General features: G+C 39.1%; 1 protein-coding gene across 4 annotated transcripts in view; it reads right to left on the reverse strand.

Annotated features, from left to right (window-relative positions):
* Window positions 1-18922, reverse strand: part of THRB (thyroid hormone receptor beta) — a 259087-nt gene that overhangs the window by 12284 nt on the left and 227881 nt on the right. For all 4 annotated transcript variants that reach the window (XM_060248793.1, XM_060248794.1, XM_060248792.1 and 1 more), the window contains 3 exons: window positions 11891-11991; window positions 8744-8891; window positions 6639-6844 (listed from right to left, as the gene is read on the reverse strand). In XM_060248793.1, coding sequence (XP_060104776.1) covers window positions 6639-6844; window positions 8744-8891; window positions 11891-11991 — 455 coding nt within the window. The remainder of the gene's footprint in view (window positions 1-6638; window positions 6845-8743; window positions 8892-11890; window positions 11992-18922) is intronic.

Here is an 18922-nt window from a genome sequence, read left to right on the forward strand (position 1 = left end):
CGTTCAGGGCGACCACTGTGTACTGTGTCAAGCATGGTTCTGATGTTCCAACACGCAAGCTTTAGTCTTTGCACACTTTGTGAGGCAGGTGCATGCCTTTTCTTTGTTGTTTTTTTTCGACCGCAAGTAAGGATGCCCGTTGACCACGGCTAGCCAACTGGGGGGGGGGGGAGACGAGCTTTGTTTAGGCCACCTTTTCTAGGCCCCTCTCCATACGGAGCAAGCAGTGCTGTCCCTAAATAAGGCTGCTTGGTCATTCAGGGTGCTGCCGAGAAATGCTTTCGTCTCCGGGTCAGCATCAAGTGACCAATACCCTGAACCGCCTACATGCAGGATCGGGATTGCGGCTTCCAGCGGCATCTTCCACCTGCCGTTTCGCCCCTTGCCCATCGCTGCAGGACTTGGTATGTTGTGGGTTGTGGATGTGGATACCCTTCAGGCCTGCGCAGAGGAATTTTTAGGTGAAGCGCAGTGTGCGCAGTACTGGCTCCACCCTTTCACCATGGGGTCATCTGCCATGGCGCAGTAAGCCGGGACGCCAGCAGCGAGTCCTCCAGGTGGTAGATGTTACATTAACGAGCTCTGTCTGCCCGGGCTTGATGTTAGAGTTTTCCTTCTCTTGGCTGGCAAGGTTGGTGAGCCCAACCTGCCCATCCGGTTATACCCCCGGACATTCGGTCGCACCATGACGTGGCAAACTCTGTGAAAATGCGGGGGACCAGCGAGAAGGTGTTGCCACGGATGCAGTGATGTAGGAGAGGCCATTGCAGTGACCATCTGCCAGGCATAGCCAGACAGTGACCACGCAGCGTTCACTACACCGGGAAAGGATAGGTGATGTATTGTGCATGGACTTCCCCTGGGGGGGGCAGGACACCCGGAGGGAGCCCACCGCCCCCCTCTTTTCATCACCTGTTACAATTTCACTCTTCTGCCATTGCAATGGGCCTACCATGTCCTTGGTCTTTACTTTTTACTTTCTTATGTTCAGAGTAAAAAGAAAGAAAGAAAAGAACCCTTTTTGTTGTTTTTAGCATCTTTGGCTAGGCTAAGCTCATACTGAGCTTTAGCTTTCCTAACTCTTTCTCTACAAGAACTGGTGATTTGTTTATATTGATCCTTGGTTATAAGGCCATCCTTCCATTTCCTAAATGAGTCTTTTTTATTTCTCAAGTCATTAGAGAGCTGTTTATGGAGCCACCTCAGCTTCTTTAGGCTTCTTCCATTTTTTTCTTCTCATAGGAATTGTGATTGTGCTTTCAATATTTCACTTTTAAGAAAATCCCACCCCTCTTGAACCCCCTTCTCCTTAAGTATTTGTGACCATGGGATTTTATCCAGCATGGTTCTAAGTTGGCTGAAGTTATAATTTAGTACACCTTCTGGTGATGTCAGGGGTGAGTGGCATATGCAAATGAGTTGTGCAAATAAGCTCCGGAACCCCTTTTTCTACAAAATGAACCCTGTGAATATCCACAAAAACAGAACTGTTATTGCATCTGAGGTGCCACTTCCAATCAAGGAAAAAGGTGCAAAAGCAGAACACAGTGGTTAATGTTTTCAAAATAACCTCAAAATATGTACCCCCCACAACGGGAGCCCTGTGGCACAGAGTGGTAAAGCTGCAGTACTGCAGTCTGAACTCTCTGTTCACGACCTGAGTTTGATCCCAGCGGAAGCTGAGTTCAGGTAGCCAGCTCCAAGTTGACTTAACCTTTCATCCTTCTGAGGTTGGTAAAATGAGTACTCAGCTTGCTAGGGGGAAAGTGTAGATGCCTGGGGGAAGGCAATGGCAAACCACCCCGTAAAAAAGTCTGCCATGAAAACGTTGTGATGCGACGTCACCCCAGAGTCAAAAACGACTGGTGCTTGGCCCGGGGACTACCTTTACCTTTTTATGTACCCTATGGGGACCAGTCTCCACAGGGTATAATGGAGTGCTCAGAGGATATTCACCCTCCTGCCTTGCTTTCTGCTAAACCTGAAGCAGAGGGAGGGCCTCCAAACCAAGGGATCCCCTGCCCTCAACTGGGGATTGGCAAGCCTAAAAAATCCCTGCAGCTACACATCACATGCAGGAAATGACTTTTAACAAATAAAGGAATGCCTGTTTGAGCTCAGGCTGATGCTACAGAGGTGGAAATGCTCCTGACTTCCCTGCTGAGTCACTTCCCAGCACCAAAACAGCAAAGCAGGGAGTTATTTTTTCATTGTTGCTGCTCTGCATGGAGTATTCTATACACATAGGATATTCTGTATTCTGTTAATGGGGAAATAACTCTCCCCCCACACTGTTTTTGGACAGGAAAACAGGTTGGAGGTAAACAGGAGACCTTTCTGCCCTAGCAGTGGAGCTCCAAGCCCCAAATGAGCTCTCAATTATTTTTAAAAAGCTATTCCCCACCAGCTTCTGTGTGGATGCATAGAACCTAGATCCAACTCTTTAAAAGCAAACACATTTAATTTGGCCCTTAGATGGGTACTTATACATTTCCTTTGAAACGTAGAAGGCTTAACTTTTAATTAGCATCCATAATGCTATATGGATAGATGTGATGCAAGTATATTTGATCACAATTTGTCTGCATTTTCATATTATTTTTTTACAGCATGTTGCTTAGTCATTTTATTAATCCATAATCTATATCAATCTACTATATCCAGTATATCTAATTCTCAACATAGTAAAAACTGTGGATAATTAAATCCAAAGACTAACTCCATGAACAAACAAGACAGATCTTTCTGTAACCCTAAAGAATGCTTCAAGTTTGCAGAAGAATCTGAAATTTTTAAAAAATGCATTAACACCCCTCCTCAAAAAAATAATAATAATAGTAGCTGCACTTGTAGCTTTAAGAAAGGAATACCTAAAGTAGCTGTGTCAACAGTACTGACAGCCTTCAAACCTTGGTTTCTAATAATAAAAATACAGGAGAGAGGGGACAGAGTCCATTCAGGTTGTTTTGGCATTTGAGGGTGGATTCACCAGAGCTGGGCACACCAGCAACAACAGGTGACTTGCCACCATGTAACTTGCATGACTTACCCAGGCCTGGTTGCTTGCTAATGTTCAACAGCAGCAACCTCACAAAAGCTAGTGTGGAATATTCTAGTGTTAGACTAGCATCTGAGAGACCCATGTTCAAATTCCCACTTTACTGTGGATGGTCACTGGGTGATCTAGGGTCAGTCACATACTCAGGCTAATGTATTTCATAGAATTGCTGCGAAGATAAAATGGAGCAGAGGAGGAAAATGTCAGCTGTTTGGGTCCTTCTTGTGGAGAAAGGCAGATTATAAAAGAAATGATAAATATAGCTGAAGATTCATGGCAGATAAAAGGTACATAGGGTGATGGGTGGGACAGAGAGAAAAGGCAGAGAAAGGTGAGGATACGGAAGTTGTCAGGAGGAGGGAAAACAGAAATAGCTTGTAGAAAATGACATGCCCCTCACATCCTTGTGGGTTTGCTGTTTGTTATAACTAATAGCGATTCAACGAACATGACCCCAGCTGCAGATACTTAAATCTAGAGACCAGGGCCATTTACACACAGAAAGTATTTTTATACAGACCTAGTGTACCCCCCCCCCCCCCCAGATTTTCAAAAAAAGAGAAAATGTAACATGTAGAGAGTTTTTAAAAAAATATTTCCAAACTTGCTTACAGAGGCAGTGTTCAAGAGTGTCCCTGGAAGGGCCATGCATCAACTCAGAATCAGCTGAGCATACAGCCAGGCCAGAAATGTTATTATGCTGACAACACTGAGCAAATCAGCCATTGATGACTGCACTGCAGCTGGGGCACTGGCTGGTGCATGAACTTCCTTGAAAATGATCAGGCAGCAATGCAAAGGGAAGGACAAAAATGATGGGATTGCCCCCTGTAAGTCTTGTGGATCCCCTGCTTCTACCAATATAATTTGTTAATGAATGAATCTGTGTTTTCTTGCTAATAAGTGTCATCTCTGTGTTGGTAAAGGTCTCACATCTATAAAAGTTATACAAACTCTCTACTATCTATCACAGAATTAATACTTTCATGCTATAGAGATTTAAATTGATATTTAGATCATGAAAGTATTTTGATGGAGTGAGGGGGGAACCTGTATAGCAATTTTGTAACCATTACTAAGTTATAAAAACAAAATATCCTTTGAGAAGACAAGAACTGTTTTATAACTGATGCATATAACTATATCTAATAGCCATGAGCTGGTCCCTGTGCAGATGGTGACATCTGTACAAGGGGCTACCAATGCCTATTTATTTACTTACTTACTTACTTACTTACTTTAGTTGGCTTAAATTATGACCTTTCCCACAAGTGGGGTCAGGGTGGATAACAACATGGATTAGACAACAGTTAAAATCTTACAAATTAAAACCATATAACAGTACAATAAAACCATAAAACAGTACTGTTTAGGGTTCTGCAAACCCAAGCCCTCCCCCCCCCGAACCAAATGAGCAGAAAAATCTAAAATTCTTTTTAGAGTGTGCGAAACACTGAAAGATCCATAACTGGAGTTCTTCTGGCATTTTATGTTGCCATAGAGACCAAAATGCATAGCGTGAGAAACTCATCTGGAGATTTGGTGCAGAACTGTGGACAGGGCCTGAACAAAGAGGGGAACATAGTGATGAACATTAGGGTTGTCCTGGGAAACAACTGTCATTGGTTGAAGGAGAAACAACAATAGCAGGGGAGAGCCAACAGGGGAATGGGAGATGACAGTGCCCAGGAGAAGAGAAAAAAGTGACAGCAACCAGATGAGGAAGGGTAGGAAAATGTTGGTGAGCAATATTATTTCCTTCTTTCTGCAAGAGTCCTCTTGTTCATAAACAATGCTGCTGTTCAAAGCTGCATGTCTACAGATACATATACAGTTATATTTCAGATACTAGAGATCATTCTAGAAAGCTGTTTCCTATATGTGGAAACATGAAAATGTGAGAAATGATATTTAATGTAATATATTTAGTGTAGGAAATATATTTAACATAAGTTCTTTCACATAAGACATGTATTTGGAGTCCAACTCGAAAAACCTATGTTGTGATTGACTATACCAAGAACTATGATGTACTCTTGGGAGTTCTGTCAAAGAGGCTTTCATGAGACCACAAATTAGATTGCTGACTCAATCAACACCCATCTAGAGAAGAGTTCTGTTTCCAACAATGACTATCTAGATACTTCAGGACATGCCTCCTTGTTTGCCTCTATGTCAAAGTAAGTTCCCTCTCACAATGGGGATATGCATTCTCAATCGTGAAGTGAAGGGAAAACCGAGATATGCATAAGAACAACTGAATGATGTTTCTGGAGTACACTGTTAGAACTGCATGGAATCAGAAAACACACTAATGAGTGCAACCATGATTACATTCATTCTTTTCCTTATAGACTTCATCCCTTGTCCTGTTTAGTCATCACAGAAGATGAACCATGTTAAACTGGTAAATACCCACAGACTCTGTTAGCATAAGAATAAGTACATTGTTCTTAAAGCATCATACTATGCAGCTTCCTATACAATGTTACCATTTAAATGAAGCAGAATTTTATTTATCTTTCAGAAGGGAGCTTTCAAACTGGAAATAGCTGAGGTTTAGAAAAATGTACATGCTAAGATTATATTTTTATTACTATTCTACAGGTGATCTAAACAGATTAAATAATATTAAAGCTTGAAGTATCAATAGAACCAATAGTAGTCCACTTAACTGGAATAACCCCAATGGTTCCAGTAAATTACATTTTTCAATTATGTTATATTTTGTTCTGTTTTCAACTGTGTAGTTAGACTGAACAGCCAACTTCACATAAAAACCTTACAAGCTAAGAACTGCAACTATCAATGTTTTGTTGAACACAGGCAACCCAAGTGTTAATGATTTTTTTAAAAAAAACTGTTCATCTTAGGCGGGCAAGGCAGTCCCGAACTCGGAAATTGCAGCTGGTGCAGAATGCCGCGGCCCGGCTGTTATTAGGTCTCCCAAAGCGGGAACACATTCAGCCGGGTCTTCGGACCCTGCACTGGCTTCCAGTAATATACCGAGTCCGGTACAAGGTGCTGGTTATCACCTTTAAAGCCCTATATGGCTTGGGACCTGTCTACCTGAAGGACCGTCTTTCCCCGCACGTTCCCCAGAGAGTACTGAGGTCGGGAACACAAAATCTCCTTACTATCCCTGGGCCGAAGGAAGCCCGGTTGAAGTCCACCAGAGAAAGGGCTTTCTCTGTTATGGCCCCTACATGGTGGAATCAGCTGCCGGAAGAGGTGAGGGCCCTGCGGGACCTTGTTCAGTTCCGCAGGGCCTGTAAGACGACCCTCTTCCGGCTAGCCTTTACTTAGCTTGAGAATTTTACTGTAACTTGCTGGATTCCTTTTATATATAGCTGAAATATTTATGTGTATTAATAACTAGGGTTTTATCTGTTTTATCTGTTTTATCTGTTTTAAATATGGATCCCTTTATATGTGTAATTTTGATGGATCTACTATTGGAAGCCGCCCTGAGCCACTTGTGGGAAGGGCGGGATATAAATCTTAAATAAATAAATAAATAATAAATAAATAAATAAATGAAGAATGATCCAGGAGCACTCAGCATTGTTATGGTTCCTACCAGAAATTTCCTTTTTTGTTTCCAATGGCTTCCTTGTGCATTGGTAGCCACATGTGCTTCAGTAACTATTTTGATAAGCTCCCATTCTTCATCTGTTGGCTCAGGTTTTATCCCAATTGTTTTCTGCAGCTCTTCCCGACGTCTCTTCTCTCGATTTTCCTCTATCAGTTTCCTTTTTGCTAATCGCTTGCTGTCATCCAACACCACTAAGAAGGAAAGAACATTTTAAAGAAATACAGATTGGCAGACACTTCCTGGAACTGTGTAATCTGTTTTTGGAGGATTAGGGTCATCTATTTTGGGAAGTACTTGGTCTAACCAGTGCAAAAATCTACTACTGATGAATCAAGCCTTCAGAACAAGGGATTTTTGGGATCAAAAATTTAAAATTTAAATTTATGTCAAAATTTATGTCAAAACTTTAAATTTAAATTTATGTCAAAACTTTCCTAAACTGTGATTTCGATCCCTGTTAACTAGTGGACACAAGAAATTTAGCATGTTCATCTCTCTTTGTAGGAATATTTTATAAGTAAACTAAACCCCATGGAAATTTTTAAAAAATCATGCAGAAAATCCTAGAAAACAGAACTGCTGTTTAAGATGAGAAATTCATCACAATTATATTAATTAGGATACTGAATCATACAATAAAACAAAAGAACAGGGAGAAGGAAGAACAGCACTTAGTTGAAGGTAACCAATGGATTCTTAAAGAAAATGTCATATACTTCGCGAGTTAGTGATTTATTTCAAAGGAAATATATGGCAATCCAATTCTCCCCCCACCAAAAAAATATTTTCCATTAATTTTGACCTTGACTTTTGCTCAAGTGAAGATATTATAAAATGAGTCCTAGTTTAAGAACCCTAGAAAGTGGCTGAATATTCTCTCCCCCTTATTTATTCTTTCTTTGTATTAATTGTATAGCTCAAGAATTTGGTTATTCATAACTGATGATCTTTTGTGAGCTAATCATCACTTTTGTTTTATTAATGGACACTTAAGTTTTCTGGAGCTATGTTTAGGATGAAAAGATACTTTGGTTGGCATTATCCCTTGTCTGCTTTGGCTGGCATGATCTTGTTTGCACATTAATTGCTAGATGGTGGTCAGTTTTACAAGGACAGTAATGGTCTGCAAATGCTTGACAAGTGCCAATAAACAGTTCAGGGAAAACTGTTTAACAGATAACTAATTTTGATCACTCTCAACATGGTTTGGGGTAGAACTAAATCACATAGTATTGTGATATCACTTTAAACAATCTCATTAATGCAACTTCAATTCCATAAACATATTTAAAACAATATACAAAGAACAAGGTATTTTTCAGCTTGGATCTACAGAATTCCACAACCAATTTTACATCTTTGAAGCAGCTTTGCCTTGTGTTTCTGAAGAACTTATTTGGGGTGGGGGGTTGTCAGTGATTCTACTGGCCATTCCAGCACTCTTGGCTCAGTTAAATGTAACACTTTGAATTCCAGCCTTTTTTTAATTTTTAAAAACAGGATTCTTTTGAATACCCCTCCTTCTTGGCTCATTACTCTAGTAATAGCCACTATCACTGGTGTTATTAATTTGGTTTTTCTTTTTAAAGAAGCCACTCCCTTATATATTAATTAAAGATAGTATAGCAATTCCCCCAAGCAAGTAGAGTAATAGTTCTCTAAGGGTTAATCTTGCAGCCAAATGCTCTGATTCCTTAGAAGTGGGGAGCTCAATTTCGTTATGGCTAAAAATAAAACAAACAACTGCAGGATGACTCACACGACAACAGCATCCAACTTCCCATTCTTCCATAATAATTTTCTCCCTGCAAGATAACAGTTCCAAATGCTCCCACTCCTATGATAAAAACTGTTCATCTTCTAAATATCATGTAAAATTACTGGGACCAAAGAAAACCTAGTCCTGTTCTCCCCCCACCCCCAAGTACAGAAAGAATTAAAAGCTCTATGGAAAAGATTAGCTGAGCATAACAAAAATTATTCTTGAATATCGGGTAATATAAAAGTGAAACAAGTGGTAATTACATTGCATTGAAATAAACACACCTAATTTAAAAAAGCACACAGCAAAATAATTTTTAAAAGCTTACAATCTGTTGCCATGCCAACATAGATGCATTTCTTGAAGCGACATTCCTGGCACTGGTTTCTTGTGACTTTGTCTATCACACATTTTCCTTCATATTTACAGGAGTAGGTTGGGTGAAGATTTTTCTGAATTGTTCTTCGAAAAAATCCCTAAGTGGAAAAGAGAGAACACAAGCCATCCTCAGTACATATGATCTTCATCCTCCTAAACTTGCAAACCGGCATATATCTGTTTTACTGTATGCTGATGATGCTGTAATATTATCTTGAACCCCAGTTGGTCTTAGGAAGTTCTAAGTTCTAAGGAAGTTCAGCATGTTCTGTGAAGATGAACTACTCACAATAAACTATCAAAAAAACCAAAATTGTCGCCTTTGGGAGCAGATCAAAACCCAGGAATTGGGCAATAAATGGACATTAGATAGAACAAGTTGACAGTTTTAAATACTTGGGTGTAGTTTTACAGGCCTCTGGTTCTAGGGTTAAGCACAGCAATTACGTTGCCAATCTAGGGGAAAGATCAGCAAATGCCATACTCAAATTTTTTCGAACTCATGGCAGATACTTTGTTCCTGCAGTTCTGAAGTTATATAAGGCCAAATCATTGGCACAACTGCTCTAGGGAACATTTTCAGGACCACCTTCCTCATGCTTTGCCCCACAAGAAACAGTTCAGTCCAAATTTTTAAGAGCTGTTCTGCAAGTTCCAAACTGCGTATCCAATCCTTGGATATAATTGGAATCTGGTAATCTCAGGTTTGAAGCTAGGGTTTGTATTTTATCCATCTATATGTGGCTGAAAGGTCATTTTAACCCACAAGACCTGTTTCCTCTGATTTTCCAGGATGACTTCCAAACCAACTGGCTCAAGGCAGTTCACAGCCATATTCATAGAACTGGCTTTTCACCTCAGCTACGTTTATCATATGGACTTGAACAAGCTAAAGGGCTAATTAAACATAGAACTGAGGATATAGAGTGACTGTCTGACATCTTCAGTGCATCAAAATTTGGGGTGTTGCTAAATACCAAAAGCACTATTGAGTCAGCATCATATCTGACTTCAGTGGAAAGATGAAATCTTAGAAGGGCATTTGCCTTAGCTAGATGTTCTGCCCTTCCATCTGCAGTTATGCAAGGCAATAAAATCCCTTACTCAGAAAGGCCCCGTCATGCCCCTTAAGCGAGGTTGAATCTGTAGAGCATACGTTTTTCAGTTGCCCATATTATAGGGAGGCTTGTTTTAGAATTATTACTCCATTAGTTGACAGGACGCCTGGTTATATTAATATAAACAAAGCAAGACTTTATTGGCTCTTATCAGATAAGACTCCAGAGATTACATATACAGTCGCTGAGTTCTGTGCATCAGTTCTTAGACTGCAGGATTTGCATTTTAAAGGTTCTTAAAATTAGATTTTTACTTTGTATATTATGTCTGTTTTTACTTCTCCATATTATGTTTATACTGTATCCTGGTCTTGAGACTGTAATAAACTATGATGATGATGAAGAAGAGCACAAGCCATCAAACATTTTTCTGGCTATTGGACACTGTAACTGAATATTTATATACATTTACAAATGTATAATATAATTCTAGAATGTTATCGCCTGTGTTTTGCCCTTGCACTCTGAATTTTAAGTTGAATTAAACTAGAAATAAACAAGAGTCAAAGACATGAGTCAAATACACAGAAATTTTGGATTCAGGTTTGGCATTAGCAGCATTTATAGTAACATGCTGACCCATCTTCAGAAAATACATTCAGATGTTCTGCACTATCAGACTGGACAAATACATTGCAACATTAAATGTTGGATGGGTTTCAAGGTGAAATTCTGATTGCATTGGACCAGGCTGCACTCAGAGGAAACAAGTAACAAACTTGGCTGTACTTTCAGAATAATTTGGATTTCAGAGATACTTAATTTTACAGAAGACTTTAGATATAACCCTTGGCAACTAGCATCAAAGCATCTTGTAATACATAGGCTTCAATAACATACCCAATGGTGTTTACCATTGGATAACATGATGCTGGTTTGTCATTAATGAGGAAAGGAGTTGGGTAATTCAAAAAGAGAAGAATAGAAGGGCTTTTGACAATATATCTGAAATACATAAAGTTCCTTAAACATGACAGAGATCAGTTGTTCTCCATGTCCATTTGGACAAAAGAAAGAAAGAAATAATGGCTCAAACAAAACCCCCCCTAGGTTGAACATTAAGAACTTCCTACTTTAAAATGTTTGGAAATCAACAGTTTGCTATCATTCACTACGGATGATTAAGAATAGGTTAGACAAGCATTTTATTAGATTTTCAGATGTAAACTTCAGATGGAATCTGTCCTTCAATTTCTGACTAAACAGACCTCATGAGAGCCTTTTCATCCACACAGTTCAGTGATTTTCATCACTGAAGGTGATAGTGTGTAGTCCTTTGACAATGATGGCCTTTGATGTGATGGCTGTGGCTAGCTCAAGAACACAAGAGGCCCCTTACAACTGTATTTCACTCAGATTCTAAGAATGAAGACAGCCATATATTTTCACAGAAAGAGGCAGGCTGGTGGGGAAACCCTCTCCCCATCCATTTGAGCACTGAACAAATCAGCAGCAGAAGCTGGATGTAGTGAACATTGAGCAAGGGATCTCCGGCTCAATGAAACTATCACATCTTTGCATTCTCAAAGAAATATGGCCTTGTACAGGGCCAAGCCAGTTTCTGATCACTAGTTGCTGTAAATTATAATGGCAGATAATGAACCCAAGGCAACTTCTGAAGTCATGTTGCATCTTTCTTCATCACAACAGGAGTTCTGTTGTCACATAGATTCAAGCTTCTATATAATCACTGTTTCCATTCTTCACAGAGAAAACAGTGATTTTAGATACTTTGGCTTGCATGCTAAAACTGAATTCATTGGGGCTTCTGTAGGATATGTTTCCAAACATTGCCTTTTCACTGGCAAAAGTGCCTGTACATGAGAAACAGCAAACAAAGCCTTGCTGCAGAGGCAAGGGAGGGAAAGACAGCTTTGTTGTTACTTGCTCCATAAAAAAGTTAGTTAGTGAGTGTAGGAGAAAAAACAAACTGACTTATCACTGCCAGCTACCATCCTCTTGCTCTGGCTATTATTTACCTTGCAACCTTCACAAGTGATGCAGCGATAGTGATACCCAGTGGCTTTGTCACCACACACAACACATAGTTCATCCTTGTCTAAGTAACTGGGTATGTACCCTGTAAAGCAAAAGACAGAGTGCGATTGTTAAGAAACAAGTTAAATTAGAAAAAAATGCACAGATATTTACTACATTTGTCACTCATTGACCTGTTGGCTCAGTCAAGATGGTTGATGGTCTAAAGTCCAAAAAAGAAAGATTATAAGAAGTGCAGGTCTTGTGAGGTCAAGAAGGCTCCCACACTTTGATTGTTCACCAGAATGTGATTTCTTCAGGGAAGCATTTTTATGAAAGGGATAGAATTATAGTTTCAGTGCCCATGAGAAGTTTGCAATATATATATAGTATTGTTTCTTGGATATATTATACTGATTTTATTTCAGTGTTATTTAATTTCTTTGTATATATTACAATGGCCTTTTTGCACTTTTAAAATTATGTAATTTGCTTTGGGGAGGTATGGTGGCATTGTATAGCTCAGTCTTTTCAGATCTTAAAAGTACTTGGATGGGAGACCACTAAGAAAGACTCTGCAGAGGAAAACAATGGTAAATCTCTTCTGCTTCTCACTTGCTTTGAAAGCCCTTTGCTGGGGTCACCATAAATTGGCTGCAACTTTACAGCACTTACCTGCACACATAATCTCTCTTGAAATTCAATGAGAAAGGTGGACTATAAATTAAGCAAGTAAGTAAATAAACTCTGCTTGAATCATGCCCCTATGTTAGAAGCAAAGCCATAGCATATCAGACACAAGAGCAAGACCGATGCTGTACTAACACATTTTAACTTGAGTGATGACAGTGTAATGCCGAGAACAACTTGCAACCAGTTATGCCAGCAGAGCAGACACCTCAAATGCCTTGTTGTCCTCTGTCTTTTCAGAGAAGATAAGATCCTATCTCTAAGGCAACACTAACAAAAGCAATGAGTCACCCAGGATAGGAAAAAAGAGTATTTGGTTACCCAGAAACATACTGAAAATCAGTGGACTTCAAAAATCCTATCCTTCAAAATCCTAGACTTCAAAAAGAGCTGGCTAAAACTGAGACAGTGAAAAGGGTCTAGAAAACAGTGGCTATCAAAAATGATACACAGGAGATCCTGGACACCAATCAGTTTCACTTCCACAGCACACAAATACAAAAATATCTAATATGCTTCTACAGTAATAAAAGATCAGCAATGGATATGGCATACCTAAATTTTAATATGGCTTGACATCACAAGGTTTCATAGACAGGGGCAACAGGGGCATCTGCCCTTATTGCAAACCAGCTACAGGACAAAGGTCATATAACATATTGGTAGTTATTAAAATAAAGCTAGAGAATTTTTGTTTGGGATTTAAGAATTAAGCATGCACAGTCACTAGTTGCAGCACTGTATGTTTTTTTAAATTAACAAACCAAAGAAATGTGGTGTCCATTTTGTCACAAAATGGGTGTGACAAGACCTGAGAATGGTAGTTTTTATTGGTAAATTCAGATCAAGGATAAGACATAAAGAAGTGATTTTAGCTATCCCTGCACACTATTTCCCAAACCTTAAGCATGTTCCTGAAGCTCCTATTGACTCCTCCCCCCGCTTTTTTGAGAATGCAGTAAATTTGTACTTTTGCCCCAATGAGGCAAATTAGCCGTTGAAAAGGACCATTTGAGGAAAAGAAAATTCAGCAGCAGAAAGTATTATCTAACCCTTCCCTCACACCATGACCCAGATCCAAAATGGGGTCCCATAGGGCTGCTATTTACCTATACAAAAATGCTAAAGGGATCTCCAGCATCTCATCTCTTTAACCCCTGAGACTGGATAGATGTCTTCAAAGAGTAGCTGTAGATGGATAATTGTCTGTGTAAATCTGATCTGTTTTAGCATAAAATCAGTTCTTGTATAAAATGTAGGCAAGAAATCTTTCAAAAGTTCTATTCTCCAGCAAAAATTTTAAGGCATCACCAAATATGCAATAGAGTTAAGCCTTTGCTTTTTTTGTGGTTCTGTTTAATGCTAATGAAATCCTTCTAAACTCAGAGATTATTTCCCTACTTTGATAATAGATGTTTTGTACTTCACCGTATTTGCTAGGGCAATATGATCATTAAATATATCCATTTAATAATAATAATTTTTAAAATTAAACAAAAACCACAATACAATTCAACCATCTGGAATCTGATCAATACACATGGAGCGTGTCCTCCAACGAACTGTTCAGCGTAGGCAGAATTTAGATCATAATGTGTTTATGGTAAATATGTGGGATGGCAATATGGATTTGTGTTTGGACAGGTTCATCTGTGGGAGAATGACACATTACTTCTGATCACAGGATTCATCAGCAAGTTAAATTAGCAGGGGGTCTTATTAAACTAAATAACTGCACTGACTGATTCTTTTCCCATAAACACTATTAGCTGCATTACAGGCTTCACAATATTTTTAAATAAACTTTTGTATGTAATCTCTGCTTCAACAAAAATGGAATACACTTTTAGTCAGGCACTAAGTACATTCATGCTGTGTAGCTCTCAGCAAGTCTCCTGATTTTTGCTATCCCAATGAAATCATGGTGGTAGGCTATCCACCATTCATGGAAAGAGGGCTCCATTGGTGGATCACAAGGATTGCAGACCCAATTAAGTGCTTTGGGAAAATGTAAAACATAATTGTCTCAGAATGGCATGTATTTGTTGCTAGAGAGTTTAGGGGGTGTGAGTAGGGTTATGCACCGTGCCTTAAAAATGGGGTCATCCAGCATCTAATACTGCTGGAAGCCATGCAGAAATCTACTCCACTCTGAGAAAGTGGCATTAAACCTGAAAACAAGCAGACAACAACAAATGTTTTTATGAAAGTTTTTATGTTTTTATGAAAGTGGATAGAAAATAATCAGTAACAGGCTGGTAAAACGCTGCCACCTATTCACCTCTGGTGAGCAAATGTGGCCTTCAGGCAACTAGGTGGGAGTTATTGTTTCTGTTTTCAGGTTACTGATGTGTGAATTACACTAGCAGTGGTTCACCAGGGTATCAGGGTGAGGTCTTTCATATTACCTTTGACTGGATCTTTTCTGGAGATGCTGGGGATTGAATCTGAGACCTTCTGCACGAGCCACAGCCCCTTCTGAGTTTTGAAGATTTATTTGCAATGCTGCCCCTCTCTAAGACTGTGCTACATTTATTAAAAGTTGGATGGGGCCTAACATAGGGTCACTACAAAGTCTTGGAAAGTAACAGTCAATTCCAAAATACTGCTCAGGCTCTATAAAAGAAACCCTCAAAAGAAATTTATGCAAATAAATTTGCAATGGAATGTGAATCCATAGATTCTGTAGGGGGAAATTTGCAAGAAAAAGCAGCAAAGTACCAAGTAGCCACACCAATATTCCTGAGGAAAAATCCACATGCATTTTCTATTTCTAGGTTACCACCACTGCAGATCTTCCTTTTTCCATCTGAGGTGGGTCAGACAGTTGGTCCTGTGAGAGCCAGTTTGGTGTAGTGGTTAACTGTGCAGACTCTTATCTGGGAGAACTGGGTTTGATTCTCCAATCCTCCACTTACAGCTGCTGAAATGGCCTTGGGTTAGCCATAGCTATCGCAGCTGTTGTCTTTAAAAGGGCAGCTGCTGTGAGAGCCCTCTCGGAGCCACCCATCTCACAGGGTGTCTGTTATGGGGGAAGAAGATATAGCAGATTGTAAGCTGCTCTGAATCTCTGATTCAGACGGAAGGGCAGTAAATCTGCAGCCTTCTTCTTCATCTCACACTCCATGACCTGGCCACAGTGACCCATGTGATAGTCACTTCCAGGCTAGACTACTGTAACTCTCTCTAAGTGGGGCTGCCCTTGACCTGGACAATAGGCCATGCCTGTGAGGCAGAATTTGTCATTTTAACCTCCAATGTTTAGTCTGCAATTTTAGATTTTATACATTTTAATTTGTTTTAACTGTTAAATGTCTTCTTCTATGACGTTATCTGCGCTGAGCCTGTTTTACGGGAAGGGTGGGCTATAAATTAAATAAAATAAATAATAAAATAAATAAATAAATGTAGGAGAAATTCTACATGGATAGAATAACATATAAAGTATGCTCCTCAATCTGCCTATATATTTATATTTATTTTGCTTTATTTATACCTTACTTTTCTCCCCAACAGGCTCCCAAAGTTGCTAACAACATTATCCTCCTCCTCCATTTTATTCTCCAAACCTGCAAGGTAGGCTAAGCTGAGAGTATATAGCTACCCAAGGTGATCCAATAGACTTCCATTGCAGAGTCTCTTGCCCAGGGTTGTAGCCAGGATTTTAAATTTGGTGGGACCACAGGGAAGATATTTTGCTTAGGGGACCAGGCTTTCAGTGTCAAAATTCCCTGTGAATGCCTCTAAAAAACCCAAATGCCACATTATCCTTTTTATTATCACATAATTATGCACGAGCTATCATCTTCCCCTGCACTTTTTATCAGGCTGGATGGTAAAGGGGGGGGGGGGTGAGGAGAAAGAAAAGGGCTAAGGCCTCTTGAACAGAGTGACAGCAAGCAATGGGGGAACTCACTGGTAGGGCCAGAAAGGTTACACAGGGGTTGATTGGTGAGGCCTGGCCCACTGTGGCTATGGGCCTGCTCCTGCTACTACACCATGCTGACTGCTCCTAGTGAAAAATGGTCCCCTTTATTTGTTTGTGTTTGTGGGTTTTTTCTGTGAATGTGTTGCATTTATTTAAGGAAAAGTGAATGGTTTTAGAAGGAATAAGACAGATCCTCTCTAATTGCAATCCCTTCTAAACTATCTTCAACCATATTTGCCACATCAACTTGTTACTACTCACTTAGCGTGCAAGACTTTGAGGGAAAGGAATTTGCCATTGTGAGAATTCACAAAGCTTTCAGTCAAACAGAGCTTGACTCCTGATGGAGAGCACTGCATGCCACTAGAATAATAATTATAGGGAAATCAACAGACATTATAAATCTCTGGTTCTATTAATAAGAAGGATACATTAATAATAAAAATAACTGGGACTTGGTTATAAAACGGCTTTTGTTGTTTTCTAAAGTGAGATCTAACAGCATGATTGCAAATAACTATTTTAATTTGGGGGTATACACAGGGTTCTGCACTGCAGCAGCAAAAAAGAGCATCCAGACTTGAAGAAACCCATAGCATCTCCCAAATCAGCAAATAGTCCGTAAACTTAAGGTATATATATATATATATATATATATATATATATATATATATACGGTTTATATATATATATAAAATAGTTTACGGACTATTTGCTGATTTGGGAGATGCTATGGGTTTCTTCAAGTATATATATATATATCTGATGCCTATATATATATATATATATATATATATATATATATATATATATATATATATATATATATATATATATATATATATATATATATATATATATATATATAAGCATCAGAAATCTGGGGCTGCTCTGAAAGCCCTCAGGATCCTAGACAAGATATTAATGATTTCTTTTTGTCCCTGTTAAAGTGGACAAGTCCCTTCCATAGTACAGTAATGTGCATAAAAGCCAGGAAGAAAAAAAATTGGCTCAGTTGTGCTGAAGAAACCGAAATAGTGCTTAGGTTCTAGCAGCAGCACATCCAAGCTGGGCAATGGGCCCCAGGTGCCTAATACAAGGTTCTTTGGTATCAGCAAATATGCTGTATTTTCTATATGAAAACTGAATATATCTATTAATAATAATTTTTTTTAAAAGTATCATTAGCAGCTAACCTAGCATAACTGATCATTGCCTTGTTTGGCAAGTGGTGGTGCTAGAGACAAGCAGGGAAAGGAGGTTTGGAAGGGGCAGCAAATGCTCCAGTTTCTTTTTCCCCACCCACCTTCAGTGTCGCCACAGTGCCAGGTGAGAAGGCAGAGAGAAGTAGCTTCTGGTCTTTCTCCCCCATCCTCCTCTGTATGTTTGCCTACAGTGAGAGAAAAGTTTTTGCTCTTGCAGAAGCATAACTATTATCTATGCGGAGGGGTTGTAAACCCCGATTTGCTTAGTTTTAAGTTTTTTCTGCAAACCGGGGTGTTTCCCCAATTTTACAGAGTATCTCTTTTGTGTCTACATGGCCTCAATCCACAGATTGAAGTATCTGCAGATGGAGCTGTATTATTAGATATATTGATGGTAGTTCTTCCAGCTTGTAGATGAATTGAGAACTCTAAACTACAAAATTTTGCTTTTATTTCAAGTAAAAGCTGTTTTTAAAACAACAAAATTTTAACTAGGGAATCTTTGAATTTCTAAAGGAAAAGGGCAGACTAACTTGTATTTACTGATTTGCTAAGAGTAATCTGATAGGTGTTATTAGAGGTTTAACACTACTGTAGTATTTGAATGAACTTCCATTAAACCCAAGGCAAATGGAATAAAACAGACACAAGAACCAACACAGTTTTTGAAAAATGAGTTTCTTTTTTTTTAATTTGAAAAGATCTGTAGACATAAAGTTTGCAAAGATACAATTCCCAGTGACAAGTGAAAGTGAGCCCATGGAGAGTTATTCCCTAGAGGCATGGAAAAGCACAGCAAAATCAGTACTTAGATGGGAGAGCACTGAGAAAGGCTCTGCAGAGGAAAATAATGGCACACCACCTCTGTTTCTCACTTGCCTTGATAGTCCCTTGCTGAAAAGTTGTTTGTGACTTGTTGTAATGAAGAAGTATTATTGTGCTATAAACTTTCACAACAATAAACTTTGTAATTAAAATACCAATATTGTAACCCAGTGATATTCAATCAAATAACTACTTCTCCAGATACAGTAACATGATTACACAAGTGCAGGACAGGACCTGAATAGAAAACAGCTCAAATAGCTGTTAATGACCTTGACCATCTATTTGGTATTTTTATGGCAGTTGAAGATAAAGCTGCAATCTGTCAGACTCCCAACATGCAAATCTATCTAATCTGTACTCTTAGCAAGATAAACTGCTCAGTG

This window comes from Heteronotia binoei, chromosome 10 (genome assembly GCF_032191835.1).
Source record: "Heteronotia binoei isolate CCM8104 ecotype False Entrance Well chromosome 10, APGP_CSIRO_Hbin_v1, whole genome shotgun sequence".
NCBI classification, from domain to species: Eukaryota; Metazoa; Chordata; class Lepidosauria; order Squamata; family Gekkonidae; genus Heteronotia; species Heteronotia binoei.